The 14690-nt window shown below is 41.5% G+C and overlaps 1 protein-coding gene across 3 annotated transcripts; it reads left to right on the forward strand.

Annotated features, from left to right (window-relative positions):
* TOPORS (TOP1 binding arginine/serine rich protein) lies at positions 466-12634 on the forward strand. Of its 3 annotated transcripts, none has more exons than XM_013980194.2 (3): positions 466-738; positions 2250-2444; positions 9049-12634. In XM_013980194.2, exons 1-3 carry the CDS (start codon positions 736-738, stop codon positions 11989-11991), a joined length of 3141 nt encoding a protein of 1046 aa, XP_013835648.1. In that variant the 5' UTR covers positions 466-735; the 3' UTR covers positions 11992-12634. The 3 variants fall into 3 exon arrangements, with proteins under 3 accessions (XP_013835648.1, XP_005668133.1, XP_020920362.1); XM_005668076.3 differs by lacking the exon at positions 466-738 and adding an exon at positions 928-1090; XM_021064703.1 differs by lacking the exon at positions 466-738 and adding an exon at positions 1113-1702.

The following is a 14690-nucleotide window of genomic DNA, read 5'->3' on the forward strand; positions in this document are numbered from 1 at the left end:
GAGGCATTTCAAAAGTGTTTTAGAAACTAGCTTGAAAGGCTGTCAGATCCAGGTTCTTTGTTATATGAGATGATAAAAGACAAACCCCTAAATATTTGATAAATTAATACATTAACGGTTATTACAAAAGACTACACCAAAATGAAAGTGGAAACTTGTATTAAGGATTTTATTGTGAATCAAGACGAGTCCGATAAGCATGAGGTAAAGAACTGTATATACATAGAATTAAATTCAGAGGCGTTACAAATGTTCATTCGTCCCGAACATTTTGTCTGGGTGTTCCTTCTTTAGCTGTCGCCGCGCAGCTACAGTTGATGCATAGATGACATATCCCCATGAGAGTAGTACGACCGCGAGGAGCAACTGAAAAATGCAAGAAAAGGAGTAAAAGCAAAAACACGTGAGTGGCATTTCCTCCCCGCCCCCATCAGACAGCCCTGCACGTTGCCAAGGTGCAAATTTTAATAACAAACGAATAAATGGGGTTCCGGAGGCGAGTACACCAAGCCGCCCTGACGTAAGAAGCGGAAGAGCGTGTCCTCCAGGAAGAGGCGGAGTCGAGGTGAGGGAGTGAAAAGCTTAATTCAGGAATGGATTTTGGAGTTTTTGGGCGCTGAAGAAATACGGGGCCTTCCACCCGCGGGCCGGAGGAGTCGAGCCCTTGGGGCCCCGCCAGGCCCGGGGCCTACCGCTGAATAAATCCGGTCTAGGGTGCGGCGACTCACTGGCTTCATGGTAAGGAGGCGGCGGCGGTCCACGGGCACGGGCGGAAGCTACAGGCCTTGTAGTATCCTCCGGGGCGGTGGCTGCCGGGCGGCGGCGGCGGCGGCGGCCATCTTGCAGCCGGGCGCGAGCGCCCGCCCCGTCGCCTCCGCGCGCGTTTCCCATCGAGCGGCCGGCCTCTTCCGCCCGGAGCTGGGGGCGGGTCACGTGACGGCGGCCTAGCCCGCCTTTGAGGGAGGAGGTGAGAGAAACGAGGAATTATTTACTTCAAAAGTGGGTTTTTTGTTTTTGCCGCTGAGAGGGATAGGCTTGACTCGTCAGCCGATCTTCCTTCACTTGCTGTGCAGTATTAATGCAGGATAAGGTACTGTCGTGTGCATTTAAAAGTTTACTTGAAAAAAAAATCCACGTTTTAAATATTACACCGGCGTCCAGCGGTGGAAGAATTAATGTTTCCTCCGGGACTTGTTCCCACAACATAGGTAGTCGTTCGTGTATATTTATCTTTGAAGTAAGCTAGAATGCCGCCCGCTTTTATGTTAACTAACGCATCGTTATGGGAGTCCTTGTTAATTGAGCTTCTTTAAAAAGTCTTTGAGAACGCGATGGCTTGTTGATGCCAGTGATACTTATAAAAAGAAATCACCTGGCACGGACTACCTAGCCTAATGTACCTGCCAATCAACAAGTGTTGGTTGAACATTTGTGCTCAGAACGGTAGCAAGATCAGATAAATATTAAGCCAAAGGACGGAGTTCTGTACTCGGGCCGTTGTAGTAAGTTCAGCTCTAGAATGTTTGGGACGCGCACATTTGAGGCCTAACGGTAGAATGAGGCAACGGGCCGCTTTAGGCTCTAGATGTCTTGTCTCTAAGTATCTCAGTTATGAACTGCACAGAGTTTTCATCCAGCTTTCGGGGAGTGCGGAAGGAGGAAAACGTCATCTGGGGACGATTTCAAGGCTCTGTGGTCATAGGTAAAATCCCTGTTTATCCCCAGACTGGAATAGATCTCTGTCTCTGAAGACTGTAAACCTCGGACTTGGGATTCCATTCGAATCCCGGTGTTGGTTGGTAACTGCAACCGAAAGTCACTTCAGCTCCGTGTAACTCCGTTCCTTTATCTGTACAGCAGAGAGTTTCAGTAACTTCTCAGAGTTTGGTGAGGTTTGAAAGGAGATCGAACTAGTTACCGTGTCTTCCGGGTAAGGTAGAAGCGAACATTAACCCCCCTGCCGCCACCCCCCGAGAGATTGATAGTAACAGGAGTGAAGCTGTGGTAGCGATTTCTGTCTGGGGGGTGCTCTCGCCGCTCCCATTCCTGGGGCGGAGGGCGGTGGACGGTGGGGGAAGGGCCGGGTCCGGGCTGCGCGCGCTAGGCCCCGCCCTCGCTGCTGGCGTCTTCCACCGCGCATGCGTTACGTTGGCGGGTGCTGTGTTTTGACGCGCTGGGCCTGCCAAGTGGGTTTTGCCTTCTGCCACCGCCCCCAAGCTGCCATTGGTGATGATCGCTTTACGTCACAGGGGTCGCAGCAGCCGCCGGGGTCTCCGCTGTCTCGCGAGGAGGGTGAAGCGCCCCCGCCCGCTCCGGCTCTTGAGGGCCGGCGGAGAAGTCGCCGGGTTCGCCTTCGTGGGTCCTGCCGTCACCGACCCAGCTTTCTGGGCCGCCGGGAGCTTGCCACGAGCGCCCCAGCCGGGCCTGCACCGGCATCCTCCGAGGTGAGTGAGATCGGGAACAATGGGGCGCGGAGGTCGGAAGGGCTGGGCGAGCCCAAGCTCCCGCTCGCATCGAGGCCCAGGGGCGCGGGAGCTGCGGTCGGGCCTGAGGGGCCGTCGCGACCCGGCGGGCCGGGGTCTGGGACAACGGCTCCTGCGGCACACCTGTGGATCCACGCGGTTCGGGTGGGCGGGGAAGGGCTGCGTTTCTTAGCAGCGCTCCCGAGAGCGCGAGCGCGGCGGTGTACTAGATGGAGCTTGGTCGTAAGGGAAAAACCTGACACAAAACACAAAACAGTCGAGTCTGAATCGTGGCGTCACCTCTGTCAGAGATGTGACCTTGGATGGGTTGCCTAACCTCTCTGAGTATGTCTGTAAAATGGGAATAACAATATTTTAGTTCGTTGTGATTATGTAATGCACGCGGTGCTCACCCTAAGGAAGGGACTGTCGCTGTGGCTGTTGGAGTTGTCTGTGTACTGTTACATCCCTTGAGCCTGTGACTTCTTCATCAAGTCAGTGCAGCTTTTCTCACGGGCTGCTGATTGGTAGACTGGAAGGGGGCAGTACTGAGAAAAAACAAATAGTGATTTGAGTGCAAAAATGGATAGAATTTTTGGTAGGTAATTTTCGAGATTTTTTTTAGATGAATAACAACAAAGCTATCGAAGATTTAATAGCCGGTGAGAGTTTGGGGTTTTTTGCTTGTTTTTAGTCAATGACTTGCACAGTCACTCAAAGCAATCTTATCTGGAATGAGTGGCTTTAGAGGGGAATGGTTTCCAAGTAGTTCTTTTTAATTGCTGGAAATGAAATTAAATTTTGTGTTATGGTCAGTAGATTCTATAACTTCTGTTTGATTTCTTTGGGATTGGTGATGAAATTACAGTTCAGAAAGGTACAGTGATTTCTTTACTGTCAAAAAAGATAAGGCCCAGATTACTTTTAATACTTCGGGGTGTATATCTAGTTCATCCACTTGGTGAACCCATTTTAGCTACTTTGCTTAGATGTGTTAAATGCAACACTGATATTAATATGAAGATCATTTAGTTGTTATAGACTGTCATCTTTCTGGGCATTTATAATCCATCATGGGTGATGGAAACGACCAAGATTAACTTTATTTTCACATAACATAGAAAAACAGTATTAAGTTCTTACTGTACAGCTGTACATCAGAGTTCCCGTTGTGGCGCAGTGGAAACAAATCTGACTAGGAACCATGAGGTTGCGTGTTTGATCCCTGGCCTCACTCAGAGGGTTAAGGATCTGGTGTTGTGGTGAGCTGTGGTGTAAGTCGCACATGTGGCTCAGATCTGGCGTGGCTGTGGCTGTGGCGTAGGCTGGCAGCTGTAGTTCCAATTAGACCCCAGACTGGGAACCTCCATGTGCTGCAGGTGCAGCCCTGAAAAGACAAAAGACAAAAAAATAGTTCTTACTACACACCAAGTACTGTGCTAAATGTTTACATGGAATATATCCCTTCACACAACCACTTTTTTTAGTTAAGTACTGTTACTTAACCTATTTTAGAATTGAGAAAATGTAAGGTTTTGAGGAAATAAATAACTTTCTCCAGATTACACCCTAAGAAGTGGTTTTGATTCTCAGCCCTGGCTCTGCATTTAGAATTAACATCAATTTCTTCATCAAATGTAATCAACAAGTGATTAAATTGTATGTATATATAGTGATAATTTAAGGAGTGCCATAAAAGACAACTTTTAAGGAAGCGTGGCTTTATTAAATATTTAATTCTGCAGAGAAATCCTACTTTGTTTATATCACTGAAGTTTTTTAAATGTCCAGTCCGTGGTCTAATTTAGACTCTAGACTCCTGATTATTTATCACTTCCCACCTGCCCCTCTGATCCATTTTCCCTAGATATGTATGCTTGTTGATTATCTGAAATTCCCCCCAAAATGTGATATGAAGGGTTCTTAGCCCCAGTAAAGCCAACACATTTCGGAATCTGTGTAAGGGAAGGTTTTGCTTAATCAGTTTATCCTAAAGATGGTAAACTTTATGTGGAATTTGGGAAGCAGTTAAGGAAAAGTGTTCAGAAGAGCTGATTAATCTTCTCTTTTGTGAGGAAATTCATTTGAAGTCATTATTCCTAGAGTACTAGGGTAGAGAAACCTTTATCACAGCCTTCTTCTAGAACCTGTAACATTAAATCTACCATCAGGTCCACCTTTGCTATGTGAGCCAGAACTCCTCTTGCAAACCTACAAATCTTTTTTTTTGTTGTTGTTTTTTGTTTTTTTTTGCCGTCTCTGGGGCCGCTCCTGAGGCATATGGAGATTCCCAGGCTAGAGGATCTAATCGGAGCTGTAGCCATTGGCCTTCGCCAGAGCCACAGCAATGCTGGATCCGAGCTGCGTCTGCGACCTACACCACAGCTCACGGCAACGCTGGATCCTTAACCCACTGAGCAAGGGCAGGGATCGAGCCTGCAACCTCATGATTCCTAGTCGGATTCATTAACCACTGCGCCATGACAGGAACTCCCAAACCTACAAATCTTAAATCTCTCTTTTAGCCTTCCTTGTTTTATACCTTTATTTGTATTTATTTTAAAATTTTTGTTGAGATATAAGCTCACTTTTTATTTTTTAATTTTATTCATTTATTTTTTTTGTCTTTTTAGGGCTGCACCTGTGGCATATGGAAGTTCCCAGGCTAGGGGTTGAATCAGAGCTGTAGCCACCAGCCTACAACATAGCCACAGCAACTCAGGAACTGAGTTGTGTCTGCAACTTACACCACAGCTCACAGCAACGCAGGATTTATAATCCACTGAGCAAGGCCAGGGATGGAACCCACATCCTCATGGATCCTAGTCAGGTTCGTTAACCACTGAGCCACGAAAGGAACTAAGCTCACTTTTTAAAAGTAGAGGATACAGTGGGTTTTAGTATATTTACAGAATTGTGCAGCTGTGATCTAATTGAACATTTTCATTATCCTAGAGAGAAACTTTATCCCCCTCTACCAACCATCAATCTACTTTCTATCTATAGATTTGCCTCTTCTCTACATTTCACATAAAATAGCATACAGCATGTGGTCTTTCGTGATTAATTTTTTTACTTTTAGCATAATGCAGAGGTTTATCCCTGTTATGTCATGTATCAGTACTTTATTCCTTTTTATTGTCATATATTTTATTGTACAGAGATAGTACATAATCAGTTGATGGAATTTGGGTTGGTTTGTTTTTGCTTTTTAGGCCCGCACCTGCAGCATATGGAAGTTCCCAGGCTAAGGGCTGAATCAGAGCTATAGCTGTAGGCCTACGCCATAGCCACACAGGATCCAAGCCAAGTCTGCGACCCACACCACAGCTCACGGCAGTGCCAGATCCTTAACCTACTGAGCAGGGCCAGGGATGGAACCCACATCCTCATGGATCCTAGTCAGGTTCTTTAACCACTGAGCCATGAAGGGAACTCCGTTTTTTTCCATTTTTAAGCTATTATAACAAACACAGCTATGAATATTCACGTACAAGTTTTTGTGTGTTTTTGTTTCTCTTGGATAGATAGGTGTGGAGTACTGGGTCATGTGAATTAGCATATATTTTAAATTTAGTATTTAGTGGTGATTTTGAAAGAGTAAATCACTAATGTGATTTACATTCATTGCTATTACTTGATGTTCCTGATGAATACATTTCTTTGTAGCTAAAGATATTCCTGTGTAGAAATACAGACCAGAACTAGTAATTGTTCCTTTTACCTGGTGTGGATGATGTTACTCGTCATTCTTTTGATTTGTGCTGTCAAATTGGTTAACAGGCTTATAAAACTAAGGAAGGGAGGACTAAGATTCCATTTTTTTAAACATTATAATTGAGATTTTGTTTCACTTGAACTTTAAATTTACTACCAAGATTTTTTTTTTTTTTTTTTTTTTTTTTTTTTTTTTTTTTTTGTCTCTCTGCCATTTTTCTTGGGCTGCTCCTGCGGCATATGGAGGTTCCCAGGCTAGGGGTCTAATCAGAGCTGTAGCCGCCAGCTACACCAGAGCCATGGCAACTTGGGATCCTAGGCGCGTCTCCAACCTACACCACAGCTCACGGCAACACCGGATCCTTAACCCACTGAGCAAGGCCAGGGATCGAACCCTCATCCTCATGGTTCCTAGTCGGATTTGTTAACCACTGAGCCATGACGTGAACTCCCCAAATAATTTTTAATAAATACATTCTAGGTTGTAATTTTTATGTGAACTAGAAATGTTTAATAAACATTTAGAGTCTATATTCATATAGAGTCCATATTTCAAAGAAACAAATGAAGATAAAGGGTATTAACTTGAAATTCACAGTCATTTTTGAAAGTCTAATCCCTTTCTTATATAGAGAGGCAAACTAGAGTCCAGAATTAATGTGGATTTCCCCAGTATATAGAGTTTGTTTTAGGTGAAACCTGGTCTTTAATCCAGATCTGATAACCTCTCCAGTGCCCTCTCCACTCTTCACTCCTTCCCCTAATGCACACATAGTCTCCTATCCTAAAGGCTTTTATTTTTAGGGGTTTTGTTTTGTTTTGTTTTCTTCCTTGAGTAGGAGAACTTAAAAATATTTGAAGTAGGGGGAATGCTGAGGATTTATGCAGTATTAAGATTTCAGGGTTTAAATATCTTAGCAAAAATACAGTTGGCATTAATGTATTTATTCCATTATGTTTAAGAACAGTGGTAATTTTTATACTTCTGTGCTAGAAAACAGAGGACTAGAAGTATCTGGACCCTGTAAAGAAACTCATTCAGTATTAATTGGTTCCTAGTAAGTTATGGCTCTTAAGAAAGCTAAGGTGGAGTTCCCATTGTGGCGCAGTGGTTAACGAATCCGACTAGGAACCATGAGGTTGCGGGTTCGGTCCCTGCCCTTGCTCAGTGGGTTAACGATCCGGCGTTGCCGTGAGCTGTGGTGTAGGTTGCAGACGCGGCTCGGATCCTGCGTTGCTGTGGCTCTGGCGTAGGCCGGTGGCTACAGCTCCGATTCAACCCCTAGCCTGGGAACCTCCATATGCTGCGGGAGCGGCCCAAGAAATAGCAACAACAACAACAAAAGACAAAAAGACAAAAAAAAAAAAAAAAAGAAAGAAAGAAAGAAAGCTAAGGTGCCCTAGATGAGCAAGTTTAGTTTGAAATCTATGATGAAATATTTATATTTTACAATCATAGGTTTTTGTTGTGGGTTTTATTTCTTTTAATTTTCTTGGCTGGATATGGCCAATGAGTCTCTTGTTTAGAAAATTCGAATTTTATTTGACTAGACAGCACAGTGACTGGTAATAGGACTTCCTATAATAAAGGAGGTGGAGAAAGATGGATAATAGGCCCAAGAAAACATACAGGAAGAAATTAATATTTGCCATATGTAAATGATTAGTATAGAAAACAGGTGAAGAGAGATTTTATAGGATAACAAGGCCAAAATGAATGCAATTAGATTTCAGCTCTGGCAAAATCATTTTGTAAGTTGTGGACCAATATAAACTGATAAATTTAAAGAAAACAAAACTAGTCTTTAAGATTCTAGTGATCCTTGTGGGGAAAGATAAGGGGACTGAAAGCATGATTTCAGGATACTTTGTAGTTGACTGGATCAAATAAAAAGTTGAAAAAAAGCTTCGTAGGGATGCCGAAAGGAGTCAGTGATGAACTGAATATCATAGTGGAGTAACAATAGTGTAGTATAATACTAGTGTAGTAATAATAGCAGCAACTAACATTTACTCAGCAGTTGCTACAACCAGACACTGCTCTTGAGTGCTTTTTACATTTACTTACTTCATTTAATCTTCACTAAAAGATCCTTTTCTGTGTGTGAAAGATCCACCAAAAGTAGAGAACTTGTTTAAATATAGGTGAATTTTCTGGTGTGCAGATTTTCTCACTAAAGCTATTTTTAAAGGGACATATGTAATACCTACCACAAATAAAATCAGTAGTCCATATTTTTTGAGACATATGTATGAAAGATATAAGACCTTACACAGAAATAACTCCAACTGAGAACTCTGATATTTTGGGGGTTTGTTTTCTAGAGGATTGGGGGAGGAGGACATAACATTTTTAAAAATCTGGGATAATCATGAGAAAATGTTAGTTGTTAAATCTGAGTGGTGGATACATGGGTACTTGGTATATTTTCTTTTGTAATTTTTTGTACAGTTCAAATATTTCTCAATTTTTTTTTAAAGAGTAAGAGAATATTACATAATATCTGAGAGCTTACTAAGTACCAGGCACCTTTTCTAAGGGTTTGGGGTTTTTTTAAAGCATCTTCACAAATCCTGTGAAGCAGATTGTATTATCAGTGATCTACAGGTGAAATTGAAGCGTGAGGATAGTAACTAGTTCTTAGTCACATTGCTGGTGTGGAATCAGGATTTAAACTTAGGAAATCTGACTTTTAGATCTTGTGCTTTAAGTACTATGTTACTATGCTACACTGCCCTTTTATGTTACAAAGATAGTGAACTACTCAGCTATTTTCACCAAAGTGTGTTTCAGTCATTTGCATTTTTTTTTCAGATTTAGTCATTCCTCTTTTATCAGGTTACTGATATTTTTTTTTCCCTTTTACAGATAATGGCATCAGCCGCTAAGGAATTTAAAATGGACAACTTTTCACCTAAAGCAGGCACTAGCAAATTGCAGCAAACAGTTCCAGCTGATGCATCTCCTGATTCTAAGTGTCCTATATGCTTGGATAGATTTGATAATGTGTCTTACTTAGATCGCTGTTTACATAAGTTCTGTTTTCGATGTGTACAGGAGTGGTCAAAAAACAAAGCTGAATGTCCACTGTGTAAACAGCCCTTTGATTCTATTTTCCATTCTGTGAGGGCAGAAGATGACTTCAAGGAGTATGTCCTAAGGCCTTCACACAATGGTTCCTTTGCTACTCCTGATGTTCGGAGATTCCGCTACCGTACAACTATGACAAGGGAACGAAGTGCTTCTGTTTATTCACCTAGTCGTCCCTTGAATAGAAGAACAACAACTCCACCAGATAGTGGAGTACTATTTGAAGGGTTAGGCCTTTCAGCAAGACCCAGAGATGGTGAAATTTCTCCATTCATGAGACAGATTGCAGTGAGGAGGCCAACAACTGCAGACGAAAGATCTTTGCGGAAAATTCAAGAACAGGATATTATTAATTTTAGGCGAACTCTTTATCGTGCTGGTGCTCGAGTTAGAAATATTGAAGATGGTGGTCGCTACAGGGATATTTCAGCTGAATTTTTCCGTAGAAATCCAGCTTGCCTTCACAGATTAGTCCCCTGGTTAAAACGTGAACTCACGGTTCTCTTTGGAGCTCATGGATCTTTGGTGAATATCGTCCAGCACATCATCATGAGCAATGTTACTCGTTATGACTTGGAGAGTCAGGCATTTGTGTCTGATTTAAGGCCATTTTTACTTAATCGGACTGAGCATTTTATACATGAATTTATCAGTTTTGCTCGATCTCCTTTTAATATGGCAGCTTTTGACCAGCATGCAAATTATGATTGCCCTGCTCCTTCATATGAAGAAGGTAGCCATTCTGATTCTTCAGTCATAACAATATCTCCAGATGAAGCTGAGACCCAAGAGCTAGATATTAATGTAGCCACTGTTAGTCAAGCACCATGGGATGATGAAACTCCAGGGCCATCATATTCAAGCTCAGAGCAGGTGCAGGCTTCCATGTCTTCCCTTTTAAATACTTCTGATAGCTCGGATGAAGAACTTGTAACAGGAAGAGCCACATCTCAGATACAAGGAGTACAAACCAATGAAGACCTAAATAATGACAGTGATTCTTCTTCAGATAATTGTGTTATTGTTGGGTTTGTTAAGCCACTAGCTGAGAGGACCCCAGAACTTGTTGAACTGTCCTCTGATTCTGAGGAATTAGGCTCTTATGAGAAAATGGAGACAGTGAAGACACAAGAACAAGAACAGTCTTACAGTTCTGGTGATAGTGATGTTAGCAGATGTTCATCTCCAAGGTCTGTCCTTGGAAAGGATGAACAAATAAATAAAGGTCATTGTGATTCTGGTACAAGAATCAAATCAAAGAAGGAAGAGAAACACTCTACATCATTGTCCTCTCCCAGAGACCTGAGCTCATCCATCAGAGGAGACAGAGTATATTCCCCATATACCCACAGACACAGAAGGAGGGGAAGATCGAGAAGTTCAGATTCACGCTCCCAGAGTAGGAGTGGGCATGATCAGAAGAATCGTAGAAAGCATCATGGGAAGAAAAGAATGAAAAGCAAACGATCCAGAAGCAGGGAGAGTAGCAGACCTAGAGGTAGAAGAGACAAAAAGAGGTCAAGAACTAGAGATAGCAGTTGGTCTAGAAGAAGCCAGACTCTGTCTCTAAGTAGTGAAAGCACAAGCAGATCAAGATCTCGTAGCAGTGATCATGGTAAAAGAAGATCACGGAGCAGAAATAGAGATCGTTACTATTTAAGAAATAATTACGGAAGCAGATATAAGTGGGAGTATACTTACTATAGTAGAAACAAGGACAGGGATGGCTACGAATCATCTTACAGGAGAAGGACTCTGTCCAGAGCTCATTATTCCAGACAATCTTCAAGTCCAGAGTTTAGAATTAATTCATCCTTTTCTGAAAGAACAAATGCTAGGAAAAAAAATAATCACAGTGAAAGGAAATACTACTACTATGAAAGGCATAGATCAAGGAGCCTGTCTAGTACTCGATCAAGGACTGCATCTACAGGGCCTGACCGGACAAGAAATGAAAAGCCTGGCGGGAAGCGAAAATACAAAACGCGGCATTTGGAAGGTGCTAATGAAATGGCTCAGCCATCTCGTGAATTTGCTTCTAAAGTAAAGGAAAGTCATTACCAAAAATCTTCATCAAAATTGGATGCAAGCTACAAAAATGAGAGTGACAGCTTTTCAGACAGCCGATCATCAGACAGAGAGACAAAACACAAGAGGAGAAGGAGAAGGACCCGGAGCCTAAGTGTAGAGATAGTTTATGAAGGGAAAGCTACCGATACAGCTAGACATCATAAAAAGAAAAAGAAGAAACATAAGAAGAAGCATAAGAAACACCATGGCGATAATGCTTCACATTCCCCAGTTGTGATTACCATTGACAGTGACAGTGATAAGGATTCTGAAGTAAAGGAGGATGTAGAATGTGACCCTAGTGGTCCTCAAGACCCTCTGCAAAGTGAATTTTTGGCTTCTTCCTTGGAATCATTTGAAACTAAAGATGTAGTTACAATAGAAGATGAATTTGGTGTCCTGAGCAAGGAGTGTGATTTCACCACACTTAGTAACAACTTGAATAATGCCAACAAAACTGTAGATAATATTCCACCCCAGGCAGCTTCAGTTGAACAAACTCTTGATGTGAGAGAAGAGAGCACCTTTGCCTCTCATTTGGAGAACCAGTCCAGTAATGGCTCGATTCAGACTGAGCTGTCAAGGCAGCTGCCATCGCCACGGACATCATTAATGTCAGTGTCTCTTGGTAGAGACCATGATATGTCTTAAAACTGCCAAAGCATCTCATTGAGAATCCTGATGGTATAAAAAGAGGAAAAGACAAGCAAAAAACAATGTCATCTACTGCAGTCTATTTAAAGATGACTTTTGGTAAAAACTCTTTTCTCCTTTAAAAATATTTTAAGTGGTTTTTTTTGGTCTGTGTGTGTATGTTAAAAATTTGTAAAAACCATTATTTGTTCAAAAGTATGTATGTCCCACCCTCAGAGATATGCACTTTTAAGTGAAGAAAATGATATTGCTAGCAGTTTATTTAAAACTTGGGATCCTTTTTAAATAAAAAAATATAAATTTTAGAAGTTATTTCATAAAGCCATATGGTATTGACATATTTTTAAAGTAGTTGATGAGTATTTTTGAATTTCTTTTTTTTTGAGAGTTATTCTGGAAATGTGTTATAAACTAGGAGAATCCCTTTGGACAGTCTTTATTTTTCTTCTTAAGAATTTATATGATTCAAAACCATTTCTTCAGGTTAAATTGAGGCATTTTAATCTACACGGTTTATCTTGACACCTGCCAAAAGAAAAATTTAAATATTTCCTTTATATACTTGTTTATCTGGACTGCCAGTAAAGCAAATGTGTATTCAACAAAAGAAATAAAACAGTTAACACTTTAAAACAATCCAGAAATTTTCTTATGCAGTATTGTTTTTTAAATCAAATTATTTTAGTAGAGCTAAAATCTTGTAAATAGTTAAGGATATACTTGTGTTATAAATACTGAATTTTAGGTGAACTGCATTTAACCTCACAGTTTTAATGATTATTTTAGTTCTTTAATGGTTATGAAGAGTATCTTATTTGCTCTCTGTCTTCAGCAAAATGCAGTTATGTAGCATTTAGCTTACTAAAAACAAAAACCCTTGCCAGATTTCTTTCTCATTGGTGGTTCTTTTTCCACAAAGTGGCTATGTTTGTTTATGTTTTACTCTGTTTCAGAGATGATAAAAACTGTTGTAGTCTGTAGCTCGATGTAGGATTGCTACTGAATAGCAGACCTTGGATCAGGTCTGAGTTTAGCTGTCATTTTGCCTTGCTGCCTTATTGGTTCATTGTTTAACAGAAACTGGAATGCCTGCTGCATGGCAGATTCTGTACTGGTTTTTAGGGATTCCGTGCTAGATAGAAGCAGGTATGCTCCCTGCATATATGTATATATGCATATTAAAAACTAAGTTCTCGAGAGAAAGTATAACTTTCTACAAGAGCATACGTTGGGGGGGCCTAATCTCCTGTGGGAGTGATGGTTGTATTGAAATCTAGAGAACAAGTAGATTTTAACTAGAAATAGTGTTATTGCAAAGGAGATGTGCAGAGACCCAAAGGCAGAAGGGGAACCTTGCATATTCCAAGAACTAAAAGAAGGCAGTCTTAGCCACAGGACAGAGTATGGAACCAAGCTTTGTAAGCCATGCTTAAAGAGTTTATGGTTATCCTAAAGGCAGTAGGAGCCTGGTTTAAAGTGACAAGAATTTAAAATTGACATTGATTGTCTTTAGTAAATTCAGACATTGAGAAATTGTAGAAAGGCTGTAGTTGATCAAGGAATATACTTTGAAATGATGAAATGACTTTGTGGTTTTTCTTAATTATTGTAAGATTTAATTATATGTAAGAATGCTGTTTTATTCCACAATCTGCTTTGCATGATGCTTTAATGAAAACCCATCTTAATGTTTTCAGTTAAATATTTAGTGAAAGCCCATCTTAATATGTGATGGCATCCCGTCTTAGTGTTCAAGCCAAACATTTCTAAGTCTTTGATTCTTCTTCCTCCTTTGTTTCTATCATCCATTTTCCAAGTCCTGGCCACAAAATAGTTCTCGAATATTTCTAACCTGTCTGTCTGTCATCCAGTCTAGGTGGCCATGACTGCTCACCTGTACTACCATAATGAGTCTGCCTGCATCCACTGTTTGCCTTCATCCATTCTTGATGTAGCACTCGAAAGACTTTTAAAAATATTTTTTCCTTTTATCCTTCTTAAAATCCTTCAGTAGCTTCCTATTATAGGATATTTATTAGAAGGAAACAAAAGTCCAGAACAATATGGATTACAGATCTCTGCCTAATTAGACTCCAGTCCATCTTTAGCTTTTTCCTCACTTCTTTGTCTTTTTGCCTTTGCTAGGGCTGCTTCCCGTGGCATGTGGAGGTTCCCAGGCTAGGGGTCTAATCAGAGCTGTGGCCGCCGGCCTACGCCACAGCTACAGCAACATGGGATCCGAGCCATGTCTGTGACCTACACCACAGCTCATGGCAACGCCGGATCCTTAACCCACTGAGCAAGACCAGGGATCGAACCCGCAACCTCATGGTTCCTAGTTGGATTCATTAACCACTGTGCCACGACGGGAACTCCATTTTCCTCACTTCTTTTGTGCTCTAGCTACACTGGTCTGCTTCAGGTCTAGGGAGGTGCTGCTCTCTAGTAATTCAGAGCCTTCACACATAGCATTTCTCTTTTGCTGGGAACCAAATTCTATCCTGGCTAAACTAGGTTAATGTTAAAGTGTGTCCATCCCCTCCATTATTTCCCCTCAATTACTTGCTCTTAACAATCTTGGACTTCTTTAGAGCATGCATCACGGATTGCAATTGATTGCTAAATGTCTCCTCTCTGACCAGTCTTAAAGTTCCTTGGCAACTGTAAGTGTCCTGTATCCCTTCTCTGATTTTCTT

Source organism: Sus scrofa, chromosome 10 (genome assembly GCF_000003025.6).
Source record: "Sus scrofa isolate TJ Tabasco breed Duroc chromosome 10, Sscrofa11.1, whole genome shotgun sequence".
Taxonomy (NCBI): domain Eukaryota; kingdom Metazoa; phylum Chordata; class Mammalia; order Artiodactyla; family Suidae; genus Sus; species Sus scrofa.

Excerpts from the sequence above, each read along its gene's own strand:
- TOPORS (XM_005668076.3), top strand. Across the intron at positions 2,445-9,048 it reads CTGCACCGGCATCCTCCGAG|ATAATGGCATCAGCCGCTAA; the intron begins GTGAGTGAGATC and ends TCCCTTTTACAG.